Source organism: Camelus bactrianus, chromosome X, assembly GCF_048773025.1.
Source record: "Camelus bactrianus isolate YW-2024 breed Bactrian camel chromosome X, ASM4877302v1, whole genome shotgun sequence".
Taxonomy (NCBI): domain Eukaryota; kingdom Metazoa; phylum Chordata; class Mammalia; order Artiodactyla; family Camelidae; genus Camelus; species Camelus bactrianus.
Window position 1 is genome coordinate 9,170,505 of NC_133575.1, and position 23,226 is coordinate 9,193,730.

At 44.9% G+C, this 23,226-nt stretch overlaps 1 protein-coding gene and 1 non-coding gene across 3 annotated transcripts in view; both read left to right on the forward strand.

Moving 5' to 3' along the window:
- Nucleotides 1-23,226, forward strand: part of FRMPD4 (FERM and PDZ domain containing 4) — a 486,033-nt gene that overhangs the window by 459,622 nt on the left and 3,185 nt on the right. For both annotated transcript variants that reach the window (XM_074359181.1, XM_074359180.1), the window contains exons 9-16: nucleotides 1,153-1,272; nucleotides 7,327-7,463; nucleotides 10,029-10,155; nucleotides 12,456-12,545; nucleotides 13,016-13,198; nucleotides 15,422-15,560; nucleotides 20,187-21,254; nucleotides 21,641-22,924. In XM_074359181.1, coding sequence (XP_074215282.1) covers nucleotides 1,153-1,272; nucleotides 7,327-7,463; nucleotides 10,029-10,155; nucleotides 12,456-12,545; nucleotides 13,016-13,198; nucleotides 15,422-15,560; nucleotides 20,187-21,254; nucleotides 21,641-22,924 — 3,148 coding nt within the window. The remainder of the gene's footprint in view (nucleotides 1-1,152; nucleotides 1,273-7,326; nucleotides 7,464-10,028; nucleotides 10,156-12,455; nucleotides 12,546-13,015; nucleotides 13,199-15,421; nucleotides 15,561-20,186; nucleotides 21,255-21,640; nucleotides 22,925-23,226) is intronic.
- Nucleotides 17,869-17,940, forward strand: TRNAT-GGU (transfer RNA threonine (anticodon GGU)). Its single transcript has one exon. It is a non-coding gene; the product is annotated as a tRNA-Thr (tRNA).

The window sequence follows — 23,226 nt, forward strand, 5'->3', positions numbered from 1 at the left end:
TGGAACTTTTAAATTGCGGTTCACAGACGTTTTTATTTTGCCTGATTTGCCCCCTGCATAAAAGTAGTTACAAGTACATGAAACCACATACAAGAGCATTAAAAAGTACACACAAGCGCACAGAACTTTCGTGTAGGTTCATGCTGCCTGGTTTTAGTTTCATCGTGTTGACCTGTTTAAGGAAAATTGAAGAGCTTTTACCTTGTTTCTTGAAGTCCAGTTCATTCAGCTGTGTATTAAGTACCTACTGTTCATTGACTGAATCCCTTTTGTTGCAAAAAGAATTAAGAAACTTAGTACCTAGCAGCTGGCACATACTGTGCTGGGAAAAAGGAAAACAAATCAGAATGATCCATGGTCCTTAACCCTGAATAACGCGTGGTGTATTCAAAGCTCCTTTGAACGATTTGAACAATGTCATGATATCAGAAGTTGGGGTAATTTGGAAACTTGTGGACTCCACGTTTAGTGAACAGGCCCCAAATTCTGTCTTCCTACTTTCCAAATGGATGTCACCAAAGGCTGATAATACTTTCACTGCTACAGTCATTCTGGAGTCTCATTTAGGAAAAAAGGCATAGCAGTGTTATATGCAGTAATGAACTGTAGTAGACAGCTTCTGTGCTCTCCCTCGGGTCCCCTTCTGCACCCCCACCCTCACCCTTGCCTGAGTGTGCGGCTGTCACAACCGCCAGCATCTGCAGATCTCTCCCAGAGGACTGCCCTCTGACCACTGCCGCCCATCCTGTCCACACCTGGAAATTCACATCCCCCGGGACAGCCCAAAACCCATGACTGATCCGTGCTCCCAGCGGCTCCGCGATGTACGTTTCCCACCGGAGTCTCCCTCAGGACAGCCTGGAACCACCCGTGCTGGGTTGACCTGTGCTGGTGCCCTTGTTTGACACCCCCAGTGGTCTCTCCAGGGAGCACTTCCTTATTTAAGTCCCTCATTTCAGAGCCTGCTTTAGGGGAACATGACCTCCTCAGTCACAGGTAGGTACAGGTTTCAGGGAATGAGTATCTATGACAGATGCTAAAAGAACTTCAACCACGTCCTTCCTCAGTGTCAAAAGAAAGCTGCCTTTGCTTCTGCCCCTCAGCCATTTCCTCCAGCACTGAACGATTCTTGTGATTGGTTTTCTCTTTCAGGTGACACAGCGGCCCAGCTCCCATAAAATGCGGTGTCTTTTCCGAATTAGCTTTGTCCCAAAGGATCCGATTGACCTTTTAAGGAGAGATCCAGTTGCTTTTGAGTATCTGTATGTTCAGGTACGTGAGAGTTGGGGCATGTTTCATGTTAACGTTGTGGGATAAATTACCTGTGGGGCTCCCACCGGCCCCCGCCGAATTCTTTCAGCTGGGATCTCCTTTCTCTTCGTCCCTCACCCCAAGCTCAGCGTATGATGAAAGGATTCCATGGTGCTTTTTCAATTTTGACTTCTGATTTGGAAATAATTTCATCCTTATGAAAAAGTAGATACAAGAGTAACAAATGAACTCTTCGATGTCTTTCACCAATTGTTACCGTATTACTTTATCTCTACGTATTTTTATATATACTTTATATATTTCATATATTTATTTTATATATTACTTTATCTTTTATATATTTACTTTATCTTTAGTGTGTGCACACGGCCTCTCACACACACACAATTTTTTATCTAAACCATATGAATGTCAATTACCAAAGCCATGCGTATACTTCAGTATAGATTTTCAAGTAACAAGGACATTTTCTAATATAATCATTATACAATTGACAAAATTGGGAAATTTAGCACTGATATGTTTCCATTATCTGATCTCTAGTCTATATCCAAATTTTGCCTATTGTCCCAAAAGTCAGTTTTTTTCTAGAACATGATCCACTGCAAGATCTCCTTTTGCATGTAGTTGTCATGTCACCTTGTTCTCCTTAAACCTGGTGCATTCCTTCGCCTTTCCTTGACTCTCCAAACCTGGACAGTTTTGTGGAGTACTGATCAGTTATTCTGTAGAAATCTCTCAATTGGGGGTTTCTCTAGTGTTTAGATCGAGGCTCTGCATTGTGGGCAGGAGAACGACACGAGTGACTCCATGTCCTCCTTAGTGCATCGTATCAGGCGGCATGTGATGTCCCTTTCTTGGCAAGGTTCACACTGACTTTTGTCACTATTAATGCTAAGCAATGTTCTCCAAATGTATCCATCCAAAAGTTACTGCTTGTCCTTTTATAGTCAATAAGTAATTTGTGGAAAGTCACTTCACAACTCTCTTATTGCCCTTTTGCCCCATCGTTTTAGTATTCATTGATGATTCTTGCCTGAATCCATTATTACTGTGATGATTGAAAATGACAATTTGTCTAATTCCATTATTTCTTCTTCATTTATTAATTGGGATTCTCCTGTAAGAAAGAGTTCTCCCTTCTCCTTTACTTATTTGTTCATTCATATATTTGGTGTTTCAATTGTTATGAAATTTCATGATATTCATTATAGTGGAATTATTCATTTCAAGGCAGTAAAACTTTAGGAAGACAGTGTCTTTTGCAGATCGTGTACATCTGATTCTGGGATATCATTTCAAACACAAGGCCTGCAGAAATGAGAATCTTCCCTAGGTTTGTCCCAGAGGGAATTTATCCACTTGATATTTAGATGTTCCTATATTTCTCTGTAACTGCTTCCCATTACTCTAACTTAATTTCCCAATACAATCACATTAAACAGTAAGAACCCACTTACCTAATGCTTAGGAATCTAAAATGAGAATTACTCAAAGAGGTTGTAAACCACAATGTAATCTGCCCCCACATAAAAAGGAGAAAAGGGAAGAATAAGGTCAAAAAAAAATGCTCTCTTTGGCTGGGGGATATCTATATAAGCCAAAGACTGCCAGAGCTCTGAGTAAGAAATAAAAAGCAAAGATGTAGGAAAAATAAAAGAAACATTTGTTCACTGTGGGAAGTTGATGTACTGGTATTTGTTTTACTATTCTCGATATTTTCTTGTGTATTTCAAAGCTTTGTAATCTTGAAAAAGCTGGGTGGGAGGAGAAAACAGGTAGAAGATGGCAGAGATGTACACAAGATAAATGGCAGAGGTTAGGAATGGTGACATAAATTAAAGTGGCAGTAAGCCCTGGAGAACAGAAATTAAGTGGGAGAAGAAAGAAGCTGAACATTCTAGAACATTCCAGCAGACGGGGGCACTCAGGGCACTGTTGAATGTTCCCCACCTCGGCGGCCTTTGGAGGAGACTGCGGTACTTACAGCTCAGTAGGATGATTAATGTTCAGGAAGATAACCTGGAGTCATCAGGAAAAGGCACATCCTGTTCCGTATACCTTGTTTATCAAAGAAAGAAATGTGCAGTGCACTGTACTCCATTTTCTACCCAGAACAATGAGCTGTCATGACGTGGCTTCCTTAAATGTTCAATTTTACCTGAACCCCTCAACAATATCGCATGCTCCCCAAAGGCCAGGTAACCCAGATCTGACTGCATGGAAAGGCCCAATTTTCAGTTGATCTGTTACTGCGTCTTCCCCATATTCCTGCTGAGAACCGACCCAGGGCTCTGCCACTGCAGTTCAGATCGTGTGCTGTGTTTTTAGCTTATTAGTTGCAAACAAATAGTGACAGGTGCCAGTCGGCTCATGGCTGTAGATAGTGAGAGGCATTCAGTTGTCGTCTCTATACTTATATACTTGTCCTATTAACAAGAGGATGCTTAAAACCATTTACTCTGCTTCTGCATCACAAGTCCATTGCATTTCTAAAAGAAGAATGCAGTTGTGTTTGTCTTGGGGAATGGAAACCTTTTACGTAGACCAGGAGTACTGCTAAGCACTTGTTCTGTTTAAAGTGTTTGCTCAAATCTAATGCAGTTCATGAAGATCCTTCTTATTCAAACGATCCAACTTTTATACCTGTGGGCCTGTCCTGAGAACAGGAGAACCTATCCAGGGAACGTGCCCTAGGACTAGCTGAAGACAGAGGACACTTCTCCTTTCCCACCTTGGGTGTTGTGTGGGTGATGGATTAGCTACCCCTTCCAGGAGTAGCCAGTGCCAGGGAGGGAGGCTAGGGGGCCATGTCATGGTGGGCAATAGGGACCAAAATTAGTCTACCATCACCTCATGTATCCTCCACTCAACATAGGAAATGAGAATTTCTGGGGTTCAGACCCTCTGTTTCGAAGTGCCTTGTATCACAGGATTGCGGTATGCCTGAAGCTACACATCTGTCTGGCCTAAGTCAGTGGATCTTCAAATGGTGCTTTGTGCCCGTGTTGATTTTAGGGTACTCAAAAGATGCGATAAAAGTAGCGTGGAAAACAAAAGAGTAAACAGAAGCAATGTGTATCACATTCCACGGACAAAAATCAATTCAACCGAGTGGGCTGTTAATGAGGATGGTAGCCATTGACTAGATGAGCCGTGACGATGGACACAGGTTTCGATAGTGATGATACATAGGAATCGCCTGGCCATTAATGGACCACGAGGTATTTTACCGATTTTAGCACATATAACAGTAAACCCTAATCATCCAGGCTGTTCTAATCCATAATTATAATAAGCTATGCTAATACTAAGCTATCCGCTAGCTATTTAAAAAAAAGATTGTTATACCAGTTGGTAAACAGGGTAATACCTAAGAGGCTACGAAATGTTTTCAAACACGTTAGCAATATCCGTTTCCTTTTTAGTATCTTCCATGTTCATCATAAAGGAACTTTTCATAGATCTAAAGTGAGATCTTTCTAGACTTCTGTTCGGCAAAATGACCGCCATTTGCTTGTATTAACTGTAGTGTTTAAATTTTTCTTAAAAATTCTGTAGTGCTTTACAATTTTCAAAAGTTTCATACACGTGATTTCATAGAATCCCATGATGACCCTTTTTTAATCCCCTGCCCCTATATTGCCCCTCCCCCTCCCTCTCCTTGCTAGTAACCACTATTTTGTTCTCTATATCTGTGCCTGCTGCTTTGTGTGTGTGTGTATAACTATTTTAAATAATGTACTGGAGAGTAATAAATGCATGATTTGTACCAAAACTATATATACTGTAAGTCAGACATCACACTAATTCTCCAGGATCAGTCTGAACTAATTATATAATGTAATTAAGTGACTAATCACCTTGACAAAAAAATTTCACCCAGAAGTCTGGTTAAATATAGGGTATAACAGGGATGGGGAAAAATCAGCCCGAGTCACAACTTTGCAAAGAAGTGACGTGATGACTTAAATTTATAAAGCTTGTTCCATTTTATGAAACATCCTTGCAGGTATCCCAGCAACTGTGACAGTTGGCTGTTGTTAGCCCATTTCTCAGATAAGAAAACTGAGACTCAAGAGAGATGAAATGCCATGTCCAAGTTCATTTGATCAGTTGTTGACAGAGCCTAGGATCAAACCTGGGGCTTTTTTGTCTAAATTCTGTGCCCAAATCCTGTTTTAAATCTGTCATGCAACAGCAGTCATAGAAGAAAGCACTTTATCAAAATGGTTTATGAAAAAACTTTTCAAGTGCCTGTTATGGCCGGGCACTATGCCAAGTGGCTTCCTTACCCTCATCCCTTGTGAGACCCTCTAAAATGACCCTCTCTGGACCCTCAAAGCTGTGATGCCCCCTGGCGGACAACCCTGGGCTCTTGGAAATAACTGGTAAGCCCAAGACTAGCAAAACAAAATAGCAGCGTGGAATTGCTCCCAGGGGCTGCCTTCCCTCAGAACCACCCTCTCTTGCCTCCAGTCAGACGTACTTCCAACAGGAGTGCTGTGTGACCCAGAGAGGTGTGGGATTTTAAGAAGTGAAGGTGGAAGACCATATAAAGGATGGAGGGGAGAGAATGTGGCTTCACTCTGTGGGGTAAACGGGATGGGCTGAGAGGCACGCACCCAGAGCGTGTTGGGGGAGGGGGACCTCGCCCAGCACCAGTGTGGGGCGTAGAAGTATCCGAAGGGCGGGGACTGTGTGCAGAAACCAGACAGAATGTGGCTACATGCTCCCATTTAGCAGAATCAATACACGAAGTCTCAGAAAGAAGCCGGGCACATCCTGATAAAGTTTTCCATTTGAAATCTTGGGGCGCGAGGCAAAGACTAAAGAAGGGAGAAAGAGGCTAAATGTGTTTTCTAGCCCAAGGGCCTAGTTTCCCAAAACAACAGTAAGTAACCACACACGCAGGACACGCTCAAGCAGTGCTGGGCTTCCCGGCGCCGTCGGCCCGGCGCTTGCCCCCGACTGAGTGAGGAGGCCGCCCTCAGCCCGTTGGCTTGTGGTCGCCGAGGACTTGACACGTTCCAACACCCTCTCAGCCCCTCTTCAGTGTGATGCTCACCACAAACCCTGTGAGGTAGGTCTCCCTTTTACAGGTGAGCAAACTCAGGCCAAGACATGTGGAATGACTCCCTTAAGGTCGCAGCGTGGCAGTCACCACCGAAATGAACTGGCGATGTCAAGAGCCACCCTTCGCCGAGGGCACAAAGCGCTGTGGCCCAGCGCTCGGCATGCGTCTCATCCCACCCTGTACCCCTCCCCGCTCCGCTAGAGTAGTTAGTATGAGTCCCCATTGCACAGATGAGTAAAGTGAGGCTACAGGCGTGAAGTAAACTGCTTGAAGATTACACACAGAGGTAGCCATTGGCAAAGCCAGGACTCGGAAGCAGGTGTAGGTCCAGAGCAGCTGTTCTCCATCGCCTTGTGAATTCTGCCTCCCCGCAGATGCTCTGGATGAGAGCGAAGAGGAAGACGTTGGTGACAGCTCTTAAAATGCACGAGTGCTTCCAATATGCCGGGTAGGGTTCCAAGGGCTTTACACTGTTAACTCATTTAATCCTCACCACCACTCTGTGAATGGGGAGTATTATCCCCAACTTACAGAAGAGGAAACTGAGGCTGGGAACAATGAAGGCACTTCCCCAAGGTCACACCCCTATGAAGTGGAGAAAGTGGATTCGAACCCAGGATTCCCATCCCAGCAGCCTAGCTACAGAAGCCACATCACGCTCCCAGTGCTTCACGTGTTCAGTGGTGGCACCTGTGTTTGGAAATTTCATTCCTAAATTCCTCATTATTTTTACAAAAAGCTAAATATTTAAATAGCAGCTTGCTCGTGATGAATGTTAAATGTTTGCGTGGTCTCTGTGTTTGTGCGTGCAGTTAAATGCTGACTCGGTTCCAAGCAGCGGTGGAAATGTTTCCGCATTTAGCCCCTTGCCTTTGAAGCGAAGGTGGAAGGCTCTGGGGGAAAATGCATGTCACCTGTTCCCAAGGCAGCGCAGTGCAGCCTTTGACGAGCTACGCCCTCTGCTGGTCTCTTCGCAGAGCTGTAACGACGTCGTGCAGGAGCGCTTTGGGCCGGAGCTGAAATATGACATTGCCCTGCGGCTGGCAGCCTTGCAGATGTACATCGCAACCGTGACCACCAAGCAAACGCAGAAAATCTCCCTCAAGTACATCGAGTAAGTGCTGACTCTCAGAACCATTTCGGAGGCAGAGATGCTGCCTCCTTAACAGCCAAGTGTATTTTTGATGTGTGTCTCTATTTCCAAAATTGATCTTGTTTGTAGCAGAGCATCTGTTAACCAGAGGCAAAATATATGAATATTCTGTTCATTTTTGGTAGAAGAGATCTGTTTCTTCCATAATCCACCTTTAGAGAATTGTGGTTAAATTGAGGGACGTGCTTAAAATGAAGGTACATTTTTAAATTCCTCAACAGACTTGGTTCCAAGCCAAGCTTTGGTCTCAGCAGTTTCCAGACAGTAAATTGTTTGATTCTCACAGCCTCCCTAGGAGATCGGGTGGACGGTAGCTCTATTTGACAGATGAGCCAGCCAAGACACAGGACGATTAAGTACCTTACCCAAGTCACGCTGCCTCTTATCTAGAGGGGGTGGGATTCAAACCCAGGAGGTGGGACTCCACATTGTGCTACAGTTGGTGTGATCATTTAAAGGCCTTTGTTTAGAAAATGATCTGTATAACCAGAGATTACTTGGAGATGATCAAAATGCAGCATAAACAGTCATTCTCTTAGTCATAATCCAGAAGGATGGTTTTTGTAATAAGGAGCTGTCACAGAGTGAGAAGGGATGTCACGCAAACTGCTTCATGAACCAAATGTTGTTTGGAAAATATAAATGCCTTTGCTGGCTGAATACAGCATTTACAACATCAGTCTACTACCTCTTTAGCCGGAAAAGATACCCCTCTTAGAAAAGAGCCGTTTGCGTTGCCTTCAGTTGGCGAGCCTATTAAAGGGTCATCCTTTAAAAGAGAACTGTCTGTCTCCCAGTCACCCGTTGGCAGGTGATGCAACAGCCTAAAGCTGCCACCACGTTCTTAAGCCCCGCAGCTCTAATGCTAAGAAAAAGGAAAACTCAAATTTCAAGGTTCATTATGGGGCTGAAGCCTCTTCTCCACGTAACACTAAAAGCCTTCGTCTGCTCCAAGTGGCGTCCAGTCAATTGAAAGCCCACATTCCAGAGAAGCTTCCTTTAAAGCCTTCCTGAGTTCCGTGGCGCCAGGTTGACCCTCCCTCCCCTCACCCTCCTCCCCATGGAGCAAAATGGCTTCTTCTCAACAGGTTTGTGAGCCTGTGTTGGAGAAGATGAGAGCGCTGTTTGCTGGCTCCCGGCGCCCCTGATCTTGCCACTCTCGCTTCCCCTGTCGATGCCTGGGGACAGATCCGTGCGTGCAGTTCCAGAGCCCCAGGCCTTCTAATCTCAGTCCTCTGACTTGAGATGATTTTCAGACAGCTGAAATGCACTCCTGTTCCTGCTCTCCATTTGACCAGATTGAACGTGGGAGAGTCAAAAACTTCCAGAGCTAACTAACTTGACTGAGAATCTTGCAGTCTACAGTACTGTTCTCATGAATTAATTCATTCACTCAACAAGTGTTCATTGGGCATTTTATATGACACTGTACTAGGACAGTAGATAAGACTAGTAAGATTAAATTATAATCTTAGCCATTGAAGAACTTAGCCATTGAAGATCTGATTATAAAAAGAAAACATGAGATGAAAAGTAGCGATCTAAAACACCAACGCAAGTAGAATTACAACGTAGCCCATAAGGAGTGCCACAGGTAAAAATAAATGCAAGTTGTGGAGGAGGAGGAGGAAGAAAGCAGTGGTCACGAAAAACACCAACTTAACTAGTGAAAAGAGCGTAAATGGTCAAGTGGGGGAAGGCTGCCTTCCTTCCCTTCTTTGGAGAGGATCTGGAGCAGGAAAAATAACCACAACCTTCTCGAAGGTCTTCACATAATTTAGAAGATGCTGGTTGGGCATGTGATCAATCAGGAAAAATTCCCTAGAATTCAAAATGTGGAACCTTCTTGTTATCGTCGTTGGAGAAATGGGCTCATGGCAAGAATCGACTAACCCAGACATACGTAAGGGTCATGAACCCTACCCTGACTCCGTGCCAGCAACCCCCTCCCCTCCTCAGCAAGAAGAAATGTTGATGGGAGGAGTAGATAGACGTACCTGGGTGGGAGGAAAGAGAACTGTGTTTTTCTAGAGAAATTGCCATCGGTAGGGAGGCACAGGGAGATGGGGAGGGAAGAATGGTTTGGGGTCATGAAGGAGTTGTATTTATCCTGCTAAGAGCAGACAGACAGAGTGTGGGGAGACAGGGGGAGGTGGCATTGGGAATAAACAAAGGGATGGAGAGAAATTGGTATTGGAAGTACAAACCCAGAGACGTGAATGAATTCTAAGAGACTCAGAAGTGAGTTGGATCAAGTGTCCAGTTTCCATTGGCCCCAAATGCCTCATTAGCATTCTCTCTGGAAAATGAGGACTATGTTTCTTTGAAAATACCAGCATATGGATTAATGATCAAATAGTACGTTTCCTGAATGTAAATTACAAGTTCCTTCCCTAATTGGGGACTTGCCTCCATCCCCTGCCTTACCAAGAGTCCATTTGTTCCAACAAGCATCAGAGCGCCATTTAGTCTTAGGTAACTAATCATCACAAGAATGTGAAATTAAAGATATGCTCTTTATTGCAGAAAAGAATGGGGATTAGAGACGTTTCTTCCCTCAGCTGTGCTGCAAAGCATGAAAGAGAAGAACATAAAGAAAGCACTTTCACACCTTGTCAAAGCAAATCAAAACTTGGTACCACCCGGTAAAAAGGTATCACATTTGCATCTTAATAGAAAATGGATTTTAAAGAGAGACGTTTGCATGCATTTTAAAAAATGTTTAAAATTAGCCCGTGAATAAGATACTTAGCACCAGATTCTCAGAAGCTGTAACATTGTATAACCTTTTTTAAAAAACTATTAACATGTTTTTAAAACCAGTGAAAAATAAGTATTCTTATGGAAAGCTATTTATTCCTTGCCAACTATAGACTCCTTATTGTACGGAGTATGTGTGCATTCACACGTGCACGCGAGAGAACCTTGCCTGGCCTCGAGACCTGGGGATTGGAGCATAGAATGGCAAGATGATTTCATATTTCCATCTTACTCCTCAGAGCAGCTTAAGTGCACAACAGCCAGCGAGGGTCTGTGCAGACTAGAAGCCACGTTAATTAAACCAAGGTTTCTCTGCCTTGGCTCTGTTGACATTTGGGACCACATTATTCTTTGCTGGGGGAGAGGGGCCGTCCTGTGCATTGTGTGATGTAAACATTTTAACAGCATCTCTGGTCTCTACCCAGGAGATGCCAGTAGCACCTGTCCCCTCAATCATGACAAAAATGCCTCCAGATTTTGCAACACATGTCCTGGGGAACAAAATCACCCCCAACTGACAATCCCTGAATTCAATCTTACTTTTAGAGGAAAGATAAAATCATTTCTGCCATTAATCATCATTAGTCTTAAAATCTCCTTTTGTTTTTTTTCCAAGTAGAAGAAACACAAAGGACATTTTAAAATATACTGTTGGTCAGAATAGAGAGTTACATTTACAGGTAATAAAAAGCAGAGGGTTTCAGGAACCAGAAAGAGAAGGAGCCTTAAGATACTGGACCTGTAAAAGGCGAAGCAGTCTAACAACCCAAGAACCCCTTCCCAGTGATGTCGGCCGTAGGAACTTCTGTGTGACTCTGCACATTACTGTTTATGTGGCTAATTCTTTGGTCTTAGTACCTGATTTTAAGCCCTTTTTACTGGCTAAGATATACTTAATTCTACTCCCTGCTCACCCCAGTGACTTAAACGTGTAATCTCGTTCAGCACACCATCAGCCACCTTGGGCTGGCTTCCCAGTTTCTCTAAGCATTCAACTGATGGAAACATAACAGGATGCCATGGGTCAGGATGTTCTAAATATCAGTTCCGATTTGCCTGAAGTTACTTGCTTTTAGTTGACTTGATGTGATTTTTTCCCCCAGCCTGGCCCACTGATTTTGTAACAATTTGGATAACTGCTCAAAGATCGATCTGTCGCTGTCCTTACTGTAGACGTCATTCTTTCTAGTTAAGAGTGAATGGTTTGCTTTCCCGTCAATTTGCAAAGGGCTTTGGATTTTTGAAAGAAATAGGATGGACAATTGGTTCTGAATGACAATTACATAAAAGGTAGCACATCAAGGTATGGTTAACAAATGAGGCAGGTAGGGAGGGCATAGCTCAGTGGTAGAGCACATGCTTAGCATGCGCGAGGTCCTGAGTTCAAGCCCCAGTACCTCCACTGAAAAAGTAAATAGATAAACCTAATTACTACCCCCCCCCCCGCAAAAAAAAAATGAGTTGGCGGGTCATCTGCAATTAAAAACAGAATTTTGGCATTCCTTACCACTTGATCTGCACCTTATTGGGCAATTTCACCCCTAACAAATTTCCCTGGCATATTCAGTATGAAATGTGGACTTTTCTCAATCAAGTACTTTTTTTGTGATATGAGAATCTACATTTCTAAGTCTTTATAAAGATAATTTTTTATCTGGATAAAATTGCATCTGTCACTCATTCATGAACCTCAGTAGATTCTTAGGATTGAAATTAATAAAACGGGGACTTAGCGAGTGAGTTCAAGCATTTCCACAATGATCAGCGCCCTGAAAGTTCATTTTCCCGAAAACCTTGCCAAGGCTGGGAGAGACGAGATGGGAGCATAGAGCCCCTTGAAGAGGCTTTCTGTGGATTGCAGGTGTGTATTGAAACCAGCTCCCGCAAACCCTGCACGCATTTCAGCGGAGAATTTGAGCATCTTGTTCTCACTTATTGAACGCCCTGGCCCAGCACATCCATGCTTTTCCCCCAAACTAAAAAGATTTTAATCGAGATGTCCTGCCGCAGCCCTTCATCAGGAAACCAGATACAGAGCAGTTGACTTCCATTCGTCACGAAGAGCGCTTGTCACACCCCATCTGTTGGCAGGAGCTGCCGCCTTCTCGTTTGCCCTTGTTTTCGGCTGGTCTCCAGCAGGAACAGAATCACACCCAACGGAGTGAACACCTGAGGTTTCTTTTCTCTCCTCAGCTCTCTGCCCTGCAAGCCAAGGTCCATTATCTCAAGTTCCTCAGTGACCTTCGACTGTACGGAGGCCGTGTGTTCAAGGCAACACTCGTGGTAATTTCTTTTTCTTGCTTTTCTGTGGCCACCACAGAGGCCTGCAAAATGTCACTGCCTAGGCTGTCTTGAATGAGCTGCCTTTGATGACAAAAGCAAAAGCTGTGAATCAGAAGAGATGTTAAGCTAGATGACACTGCTGCAGAATGCCCTAGAAAAAGAAATGCAAAGAGCCAAGAGAACTGGGCCAGAATGCTTTAAAAAAGGGGGGAAAATCCTCATTTCTTAAGATCTCTCATAATAATGAATGCACGTGCTATGAGGACCTTTACTTTTGACATTATTCATAATGTATCAGAGTCTCACTGCCATCATATATCTAGCTCTTCTAATTGGATGATTTAGTACAATATCACCCAGAAAGACTTTCTAAAGAAAATGTAATCTTATAAAACAGACACTTGGGTTCAACTCTGCGTGGCGCTTCAGAGGTCCAGTGTTTTTATGTGTTGTCAACATCTCTTTCTCAGCAGGCAGAAAAGCGCTCGGAAGTGACTCTCCTGGTCGGGCCGCGGTATGGCATAAGCCACGTCATAAACACCAAAACCAACCTGGTGGCTCTTCTAGCTGACTTCAGCCACGTCAACAGGATCGAGATGTTCACGGAGGAGGAGAGCTTGGTGAGGGTGGAGCTCCACGTGCTGGATGTGAAGGCAAGTCTTACAGATCCTGACACGTGGCCTTGGTTTCCTACAGCCCTGCTGACATTTACAAAGTGGGTAGAATTTCAACGTGTGCGGCGCCTCGGAGGGGCAGCGGGTGCCGAAAACAACCCACTCAGCTCAGAACTGATGGCTCCAGGCCCCACTAAATAGCTCTGTGATCTGGGGACAAGTCACTATACTTCTCTAAGCTCAGTTTCTTCATCTCTACAAGGGAAAGCAGGCTAGTTGATTTCTAAGGTCCCCTCTGGCTCCAGAATGCACGAATCATGGACAGACAGTGGGGATGAAAGATGTTTCCCTACTTTCTAGACTCTGTAGAATATTCTAGAATATGTAGACTCTCTCTGGTAGGGAGTCAGGGAGATTTTTCCCAACTTCGTTTAGAACTCCCGTTTCCTTTTGTTAGGTTGCATCTGCAGGTGTCTATTCTTTTGGGAAAACTGAGGATTTTTAGTCAGACTGTCTTTTCATGCTATGGCAGTCAGTGCTGACTGAACATCTGGCCCCCGTAACAGCATGGCTATTTCACTTAAAACAACAATCTGAGATTGTCTTCAAAGGGCAGACTCTGACTCCCAAAAGAGAAGTTGACAGGAAGTAATCCAGGTCCCCTGTCCCCGCCTTCTTGTCCCAGTAATAGAGGAGTCACTGGATTTTGGCAGCGTTAATGTAGCTGATGTCTCTGTGGGGAAAAGACACTGGACCCAAAGAGAGACAGTGTCTCGTCTCCCCGAAAGAGACTGTCAGCCAGCAGGAGGGCCCACTCCCATCCTCGCTCCCGCCCGGTGCTGTGGGAGGAGCAGATTAAGAGTAAAGGAAAATACGGGGAAGGGTTTCTATGCAGAAAATCTGGAAGGATCAGTGAGCTCTGCAGCAGGAAGACATGAGCATCAAATGGAGAATGTGGTGCTCAGGCGTGCTGGCCACAGCCCTCGGCATTCCACGGGCTGAATGCAGGGTGCTCCAGTTGGCTTCACGGCAGCGAAAGTACAAGAATCGACTTGGAATGCCTGGCCTGGTCCATGACCAAAGATGCTGAGAACAGCCCATCATGGAAAAGGGGCAAGAAGAAAGGGTGCATGGGATGCAGTCATCACAGACCTGATAACAGGGATAACCTGTCTCAACCAGAAAGGGGGGACAGGGCCCTGTTGCTGGCTCCCTGCCTGTATAAAAGAACTGTGGGGCGGCTTAAAGGGGAACCTTGATTGAAATGGAAGGAAAAGACAGGACATCAAGTAATACGGGGGCTTTGGATGGAAGTTGGGTTTCACCAGCCAGGGCCATTGTCCTGACCAGTGTCCCAGCCCCGGGAGTGAAAGCAAGAGGCCTGTCATCTCACTGTGTCTGTGCCTCTCTGAGTGTCTGGGGTTTTTTTCCCTTCTTCCTTCCATCTCACTTTCTCTCTCTTTCAGCAAGAACCTTGTTGTTTATCTATTTTATATACAGTAATGCGTATCTATCTATTAATCCCAAACTCCAAATCTACCCCTCCCCCTCTTTCCTCCCTGGTAACCAGTTTTCTAAGCCCATGAGTCTATTTCTGGTTTGTAAATAAAACTTGTATTTTTTTTTTTTTAGATTTCACATATTAGTGACATCATATGATATCTCTTTCTCTCTCTGACTTACTTCAATTAGTCTGCTAATCTCTAGGTCCATGCATGTTGCTGTAAATGGCGTTTCATTCTTTTTTATGGCTGAGTAATATTCCATTATGTATATACACCACACTTTCTTTAGATACATATATATATGTATGTGTGTGTGTGTGTGTGTGTATATATATTGCAATGCAATATTACTCTACTTGATTTTTACTTTGCTTCAACACTCATTTTCCCCCCAAACCCAAACTTAATCTTCCTGTGATTTTTCAGATTGCAGATTCATATCTGGTAACTGACTCCTTAACTGTCACTTTGAAAAATGTTAATGCTTTGGAACAAAACCAATGTAATTTTTTTCAAATCCAATATGACTTGGAAAAGATTCAGAATATCTAGGCTTTCAAAATGGTGCCACGTAAACGTTTTTCAGTCGGGCTCTCTGTGGTATACGTGACCTTCCCCTCACTTGTGTTTCTCCAATGGGACGATCCACTCCTTCACTTGGTTTGTTCACATTTCCTAAGCACAGAAGCAGCCATTGTCGCTTGAGGAAGGCTATTAAGGAGGGATGGCTTTAACCAAAACATTCTCTTTTCTGTAGCCCATCACACTCCTGATGGAATCTTCAGATGCCATGAACCTGGCCTGCTTAACAGCTGGATACTACAGGCTGCTGGTGGATTCCAGGAGGTCAATATTTAACATGGCCAGCCAGAAGAACTCAGAGACCCCAGACACAGGTACTCTCTTCCTAAACCCACAAAGCACTGACCTCCCTCCCCCTCCCCACCTGACAACAGTAATAAGGATGTTTCTTTGAAAGTTTAAATTGTACCCATAAGAATGTCTCATGTCCAAATTTAACACAAAAGCCTTCGAATACTTCTGATGTGATCTGATTTTTTTTTAATGAAAAATCTTCATTTTTTCCCATCACTTTCTATACATCACTTGGAAAGGTCGGGTATGTGCTTCAGAAGCAGTGATCTAATTCTTGGGAAAGCTGTAGCATCAGCCTTTATAGCTAAGTTTTCAGCGCCTCACTCTTCCAGAGGCAAGTCGGATTGCAGAGCACTAAGTATGGAATGCCCAGTAGGAGGTATGAGCCCTCACCTTTAGGGTTTGTCCCTCCTTAAAGTGCCTTCGGTCACACATACCTCCAGGATTCTGGGAGTTCTACCAGCAGGAAGACTTAGGAATTGCCCAGCCCTTGGACTTAGGGCTGTAGAAGGGAGCCTGGCAGCCCTCTTAGCTCTGTGGTGGGAGCGTCAAGATGGCAAAGATCAAATAATGGAACTCAGTCACTTGACAGGAAGGAATAGCTCCAAAGTGTGGACAAAGAGGGCTGCAACTGTTAACCTAATAGTTTCTCTGAGGGTGAGTGGTTTTCATTTGTTTTAGAACTTTTGTTCTTCAGTGTTTGAACATTTTCCTCCATCTACGGTGGACCCACAGTCAACGTAGCTCATGGGCAGACTCTACCAGTCAAGCCAGCTCTCCTGACCCATGAAAAAATATAATCAGGGGTTCTGTAATCAGGGTTTCCTTTGGAAGAAAGGGAAATTCTTATTTTTCTTTTTTTTACCCTTTTTTTTTGAAGTATAGTTTACAATGTTGTGTCAATTTCTGGTGTACAGCATAATGTTTCAGTCATATAGGAACATACATATATTCGTTTTCATATTCTTTTTCATTATAGGTTACTATACGATATTGAATAGAGTTCCCTGTGCTATACAGTAGAAACTTGTTGATCTGTTTTATATATAAGAGTTAGTATCTGCAAAGAAAGGGAAATTCTTAAGAACAAATTCTATTGTCACTGTTTCTAGGAGCTAAGTGGGGAAGGAAAATGAAGGGAAGGAAAATCCTCTGCCTTTCAAACTTAACAGAAAACATAAATCAGTAGTTTATAAATACATAGTAATATGTAGCTAGATGCACACACAGCCAGACTGGCACGCTGTTTGCTATGACAGCTGGCTAACTGGAAGCTCTCCAGTTGAAGGGTAAAGGAAACCCAGCAAGAAAGAGAGGTGTGTACATGGTGTGCCGGAAGGTGACCGAGACTTGGACTGGATTTCCTCCAGTCCCACCTGGAAGTGGCTGTTGTTTCTCAGAGACACACATGATTAAGAATAAATCGAGGAGGAACAAAGAGGAGGTGGTGAGTGTGTGCTGGGATCAGTGGCAAATATTTTCATGACCACATGTTTTCACTGAGTGAGAAGATTTACAGCAATTTAACTCTGACCTTTGAAATTCCAAAGAGCGGGTCAGCAATTCAACAGTCCTTTCACATTGGAAAATGAGTTTTTGGCTTTTTATTTTCAAACCTTAAGTTTTATTATGAATATCAAACCTTTTCTCCATAGGCTGTTAAGATTATACAGGTGCAAGAAGAAAGCCGAACCTACCATTCTAAAAATGGTTACAGTAATAAGGGCCTCGGGTCTGTCCCATTTATAGTGACTCACAATGTAATGTTTAATAAAATTTTGAGAGGCCAAAAGTTAGTTCCAAAAAGTATTATATCACTGTAGGGGACGAATGGAACTTTAAACTTTCAGTAATTTCTCTCAGTTCCACAGTGAGGATGAGGGTGAGGACACGTGTTCCAAATAGCACACACGTGTGTATGCACACGCATGCACGTGTATAAGAAGGGAGGACCAGGAAGAGAGATTGCTTGCTCCAAAAAGCAACTGGTAGACCCAGATAGCAGCTCAGGGTGTAGCATCCTCTAATGGCTGAAAGTCCTCCCTTCTCTTCAGAAACTCCCCAAAGTTCACCTGAGACTCAAAAACTGTAGATAGTGAAGTTTGTCGAGAGCAGCTCATCCCTTGTCCATCCTCTCCTCCCCCTCTTTAGGAGACTGGCCACAGAATAGATCTCAATTCCCAATCCACATCCTTCTGTGTCTCCAAAATCATTCCAGAAGCCATATCACTATACCCTTCTGGAAGGAAGCCAAGACTGAGCATGCATTGTCTTCTGGTCTCAGATTGATCAAAGACCCTTGTCAAGATCTCTAGCCAGGTAGGGTGAGGGGGTATAGCCCAGTGGTAGAGTGCGTGCTTGGTATGCATGAGGTCCTGGGTTCAATCCCCAGTACCTCCTCTAAGGGGAGGGAAAAAAGATCTCTAACAATGAACAGTAAGCCCCTATTTCTTCTTCTCTGTCTTGAAAATTAACACTTCAGGTACTTTCAAAATCTCTGAACCCACATATTTAAGCATCTCTGAGCCTTAAGAAGGTCTATGAACTTCCTTTTAGCCTACTGACATACTCGTTTTTCTTATTGGTCTAGACCAGGAGTTGACAAACTATGGCCCATGGATCAAATCTTGTTCTTGTAAATAAAGTTTTACTGAGACTCAGCCATGTACCTTATATTAGATTCCTAGGGCCACCGTTACAAGTTATCACAAACTTGGGGGCTTAACACAACAGAAACTTATTCTCTCATGGTTTTAGGGACTAGAGGTCCAAAATCGAGGCGCTGGCAGGGCCATGCTCCCTCCGAGGTTTCTTGAGGAGAATCTTTTCTTGCCTCTTCTTGCCTCCTACTGGCCATTGGCTTTCCTTGTAGCTGTGTGACTAATCACTGCCTTCACACGGCCTTCCTCTCTTCTTTGGCCCAAATCTCCCTCTGCTTTTCTCTTATGAGGACACTCTGCATGGATTTAGGGCCCCCCAGGGATAGCTCAGGGTGTTCTCTTCTCAAGAGCCTTAGCTTAATTACATCTACGAAGACTCCAAATAAGGTCACATTTGAAACTCTTGGGGAGCCCACCATCCAAGTCCATTTGTTCACGTGTCATCTGTGGCCCCTTTCACGTTACAGCTGCAGAGCTGAGTGCTTGCTCAAGTGAGCCGTTGACCCACAAAAGCTAAAATATTTACTATCTGGTCCTGCCTTTACAGGGAAGATTTGCCAACCGCTGGTTTAAACCCAGAGCTCTCTCATACTTTGGCTGAACCCCTCTCCTTCCCTCAGCAATCCACACTCCACACACACACACACACACTCACACACACACACTCACACAAAGCCAGTCATAATCTGTGTTATTATTAATAAAACAGTTCTGATCTCCCACAGGTGTATTTATTGTAAGACATAAATATGGCTGGTGTATAACTCAATGTCTTCAAAATTTTATCCTTAACTTGCTGTTCACAAAAATATGTTTTTAGTAAAATGACTCAGAACATTGTTCAGCATTGAGTCCATTGTGTGTTTTGGGAAGAGCAAAAACCTCTTCAGTAAAATTCTTTTTTTCTTCCTGTATCTCTTGTATATCTGATATGAGTGTCATCCAAACTTGGTCCAGAGGGCAATTTGAGGAAACAAATGGGAGAATATGTGGTCGTACCATTTCCTCAAAATGTTGCCTCTGAAATCTACAAAGCAGCATTGACAGAAGAACCCACTGCCCTGTCTTGGTAAATATCAGAGCAAAATCTCCACGTCAGAATTCTCTGTTGAAGGACCCCTGAAAAACAAAACAACGATATATAAATTAGCGGTTTGCGATTTTAATTCTCAAGGCACATCAAACAGAGTTTCAGGAGTTTTCATGATACCAATAAAAAGTGAAATTCGTCGGAGTATTGTGCTTAGAGATAGAGAGAGGCACGTTACCTGCGAATGCTCTACCTTCCACATCCAACCTGTGTGTCCATGTGTGTTTACAGGCGTGCGTGCTGCCGTTTATATGTGAAAATGCTCACACCCACTAGGACAGAAAAAGGCTGAAGATAGAGGGTTTTGTGCTATCATCATAGTATATAGTATTACATCCCACTTGTATGTATATATATTATATATATTTATTATTATATTATCATTATGATAGTTCCTAAAATGTGTAGTAGAAGTATGAGGGTCTTTGACCTTCTCTTAATTCAGTGAGGAAAAAGTCCAGCATCTTCCTATACAAAGCGGGAAATGTTAGATCTCGCTTTACAAAGGAGAGGGCAGTCTGTTCTCCGGAATAACAACCTATTGGACTCCCACCTGTAAGGATTTCTAAAGGCACCTTATATATTCACATTCATGGATGTAAATGAGGTTTTTAATAATAGAACCAGGGGTCAGATGGCATTAAGCTCTAGTTCCTACTCTCAGATGGTGTTACATTTTATCAGATAGTAATTCGATTTTATGCAGTATCGATTCTCCTAACCAAGAAATCCTTACACCCGAAGCCTAAATCGACCGCTACCATGTTTGGAAAACTGAATAATAACCGTATTTACAAAAGTGATGCTCCAAACCATTAAATTGAGAAACAGAGACGAGGCCCCCCCAGAAACCAGATAGGGGAGTAATTTGTCTTTGCATCACTCTTTCCCTTTAGGAACTGAAAATAAAGGAAAGCATAACCTCCTTGGCCCAGATTGGAACTGTATTCCCCAAATGACCACTTTCATTGGCGAAGGGGAGCCAGAAGCCCAGATAACATACATAGATTCCAAACAGAAGACAGTTGAGATTACGGATGGCACCTTGTGTCCAAAGGACCACCACCGGCACTTGTATATAGACAATGCCTATAACTCAGACGAACTCAGCCAGCAGCTGACCCAGCCGGGAGAAGCGCCGTGCGAGGCAGACTACAGGAGCCTAGCTCAGCGGTCCATGTTGACCCTCTCAGGACCAGAACCTCTAAAGAAAGCACAGGAGTCTCCAAGAGGAGCTAAAGTGTCCTTTATTTTTGGAGATCTCGCCCTGGATGATGGTATCACCCCGCCGCCCCTCGGCTATGAAAGGCTATTGGACGAGAGTCCAGAACTGCTGGAGAAGCAGCGGAGTCTCTACATCGGCAGCGCCAACGACATGAAGAACCTGGACCTCCCTCCAGACCCCGAGAGCATCCAGTTCGTGGCCAATTCCGTGTATGCCAACATCGGCGACGTGAAGGGTTTCGAGGCCACCGAGGGCATAGCCGAGCCCCTCCTGCACGACATCTGTTACGCGGAGAACACCGATGACGCAGAGGACGAGGACGAGGTGAGCTGCGAGGAGGACCTCGTGGTGGGAGACATGAACCAGCCAGCCATCCTCAGCCTGTCTGGGTCAAGCGACGACATCATTGACCTCACATCCCTGCCCCCTCCCGAAGGGGACGACAACGAGGATGACTTCCTGCTGCGCTCCTTGAACATGGCTATCGCCGCCCCCCCACCCGGCTTCCGAGATAGCTCCGACGAGGAGGACGCTCAGAGCCAGGCCGCTCCCTTCGCCGAGGACAAGGAGCCGGGCAGCAGCCTGCAAAATGACGAGATCCCCGTGTCCCTCATCGACGCTGTGCCCACCAGCACCGAGGGCAAGTGTGACAAGGGCCTGGATAACACCGTCGTCGCCACGCTGGACGCTCTAGAAGCGCTGTCCGTGTCAGAAGAACAGCAGACCAGTGACAATTCAGGTCCTTTCACGATTGTTACGTTTATTCACTGATAGCCATGTCATTTCATCCATTTGCCCGTGGAGTCCTGTTCCGCAGTGTCCTTCATTTCACGCATGGCCCCTTTCGTAAATGTGCTGAAACTGCCCTCCGGGTTTTTGTATATGTGGTTCCCTTTGTTGTTGTTGTTGTTGTTGTTGTTATTGTTGTTGTTGTTGTTTTTAACACGTGGCGCCTTCCCCCACCTCCCCATTTCTGGAACAACTGTGCAATAAACTCAGAGTCCTTACTGAAAAGGAAAAAACTTGTTTTTTTTTTTTCCCATAATAATGAGTCCTGTTTTCTTACGTGTCTCCTAGTGCCTCTGATGCGACCATTAACCGGTTCTTGTTTTTTACGGCCTGCAGGTGTAGCCATCTTGCGGGCTTACAGTCCCGAGTCTTCCTCAGACTCGGGCAATGAAACTAACTCTTCAGAAATGACTGAGAGCTCGGAACTGGCCACGGCCCAGAAGCAGTCAGAAAACCTCTCCCGCATGTTCTTGGCCACTCACGAAGGCTACCACCCCCTTGCAGAAGAGCAGACAGAGTTCCCCACCTCCAAAGCTGGGGGCTTGCCCCCAAAGTCCTCCCACGCCCTGGCCGCCCGTCCAGTGACTGAGCTCCCGCCCAAAGTTGTGCCTTCCAAGCAGCTACTTCACTCAGACCCCATGGAGATGGAGCCCGAAACCATGGAGACCAAGTCGGTCACGGACTATTTTGGCAAACTGCACATTGGGTCGATGGCGTATTCCTGCACCAGCAAAAGGAAAAGCCAGCCGGCCGATGGGGAGGGGAAGGCACCCCTTAATGGGAACATACCAGGGAAGAAACAGCAGGGGACCAAAACAGCTGAGGCGGAGGAGGACGCCAAAGGGAAGTTTGGTACTGTGTCTTCAAGGGAGAGTCCACACCTAAGCACTTTTAACTTGGAGAGAACTGCCTTTCGTAAGGACAGCCAAAGATGGTATGTGGCCACCGAGGGGGTGGTGGCTGAAAAAGGTGGACTGGAAACAACAACAGGAATAACCTTTCCGAGAGCTTCTGGTGTAGGGACCAGGGAGGCCGAAGGCAAGGATGACGGGGCTCCCGATGGAGAAGCCATTGAGGTGTCAGGACTTGGCCAACGGGACCACTTCTTAACTGACGTGACCTGTGTGTCTTCAGCCAAAGACTTAGATAACCCGGAGGATGCGACCCCGTTGAGCTGTGAGCATCCTTCCAAGCTCCCTGAGGCGGAAGAGTGCGTGGGCCGCCTCTGTGACTACCACTTGGCCAAGCGGATGTCGTCGTTGCAAAGCGAGGGCCATTTTTCTCTACAGAGCTCTCAAGGCTCCTCAGTGGACGCGGGCTGTGGCACGGGCAGCAGCGGCAGCACCTGTCCCACGCCGGTGGAGTCCCCCCTCTGCCCCTCCATGGGGAAGCACCTGATACCTGAGACTTCGGGGAAAGGCGTGAGTTACCTCCCTGCGGAGGAGAGAGCCCCTGGGCTTCCCAGCCACGGAGCCACCTTTAAGGATTTACACCCACAGACAGAAGGGATGTGTCCGCGGATGACAGTGCCCACTCTGCACACAGCCATCAATGCCGAACCCCTGTTTGGCACTTTGAGAGATGGATGTCATCGACTCCCCAAGATTAAGGAAACCACAGGTACAGCAATGACAGATTTAGCCCTTTGCATTATAGGCCAGGAGCACATAAAGCAGATTCACAACAAACCTAAAAATAGAAAGTCTGGAAGAAAAGTAAAAGTTAGAATTTTTCCAAAGGCTGCGGAACTGTGTCCAGGTTAAGTGTCAGTCATGGATCCCCCAGTGTTGAATAAATACTGAAGTTTCTAGATCTGGAGCAGTAGTGGAAATGGCGTGTGCTCTCCAGAACCCTGCTCTGCCTTGCTCTTAGAATTTGATGGAGCAATATTTTTTCCCTAAATTCTAAATGTAGACTTTTAG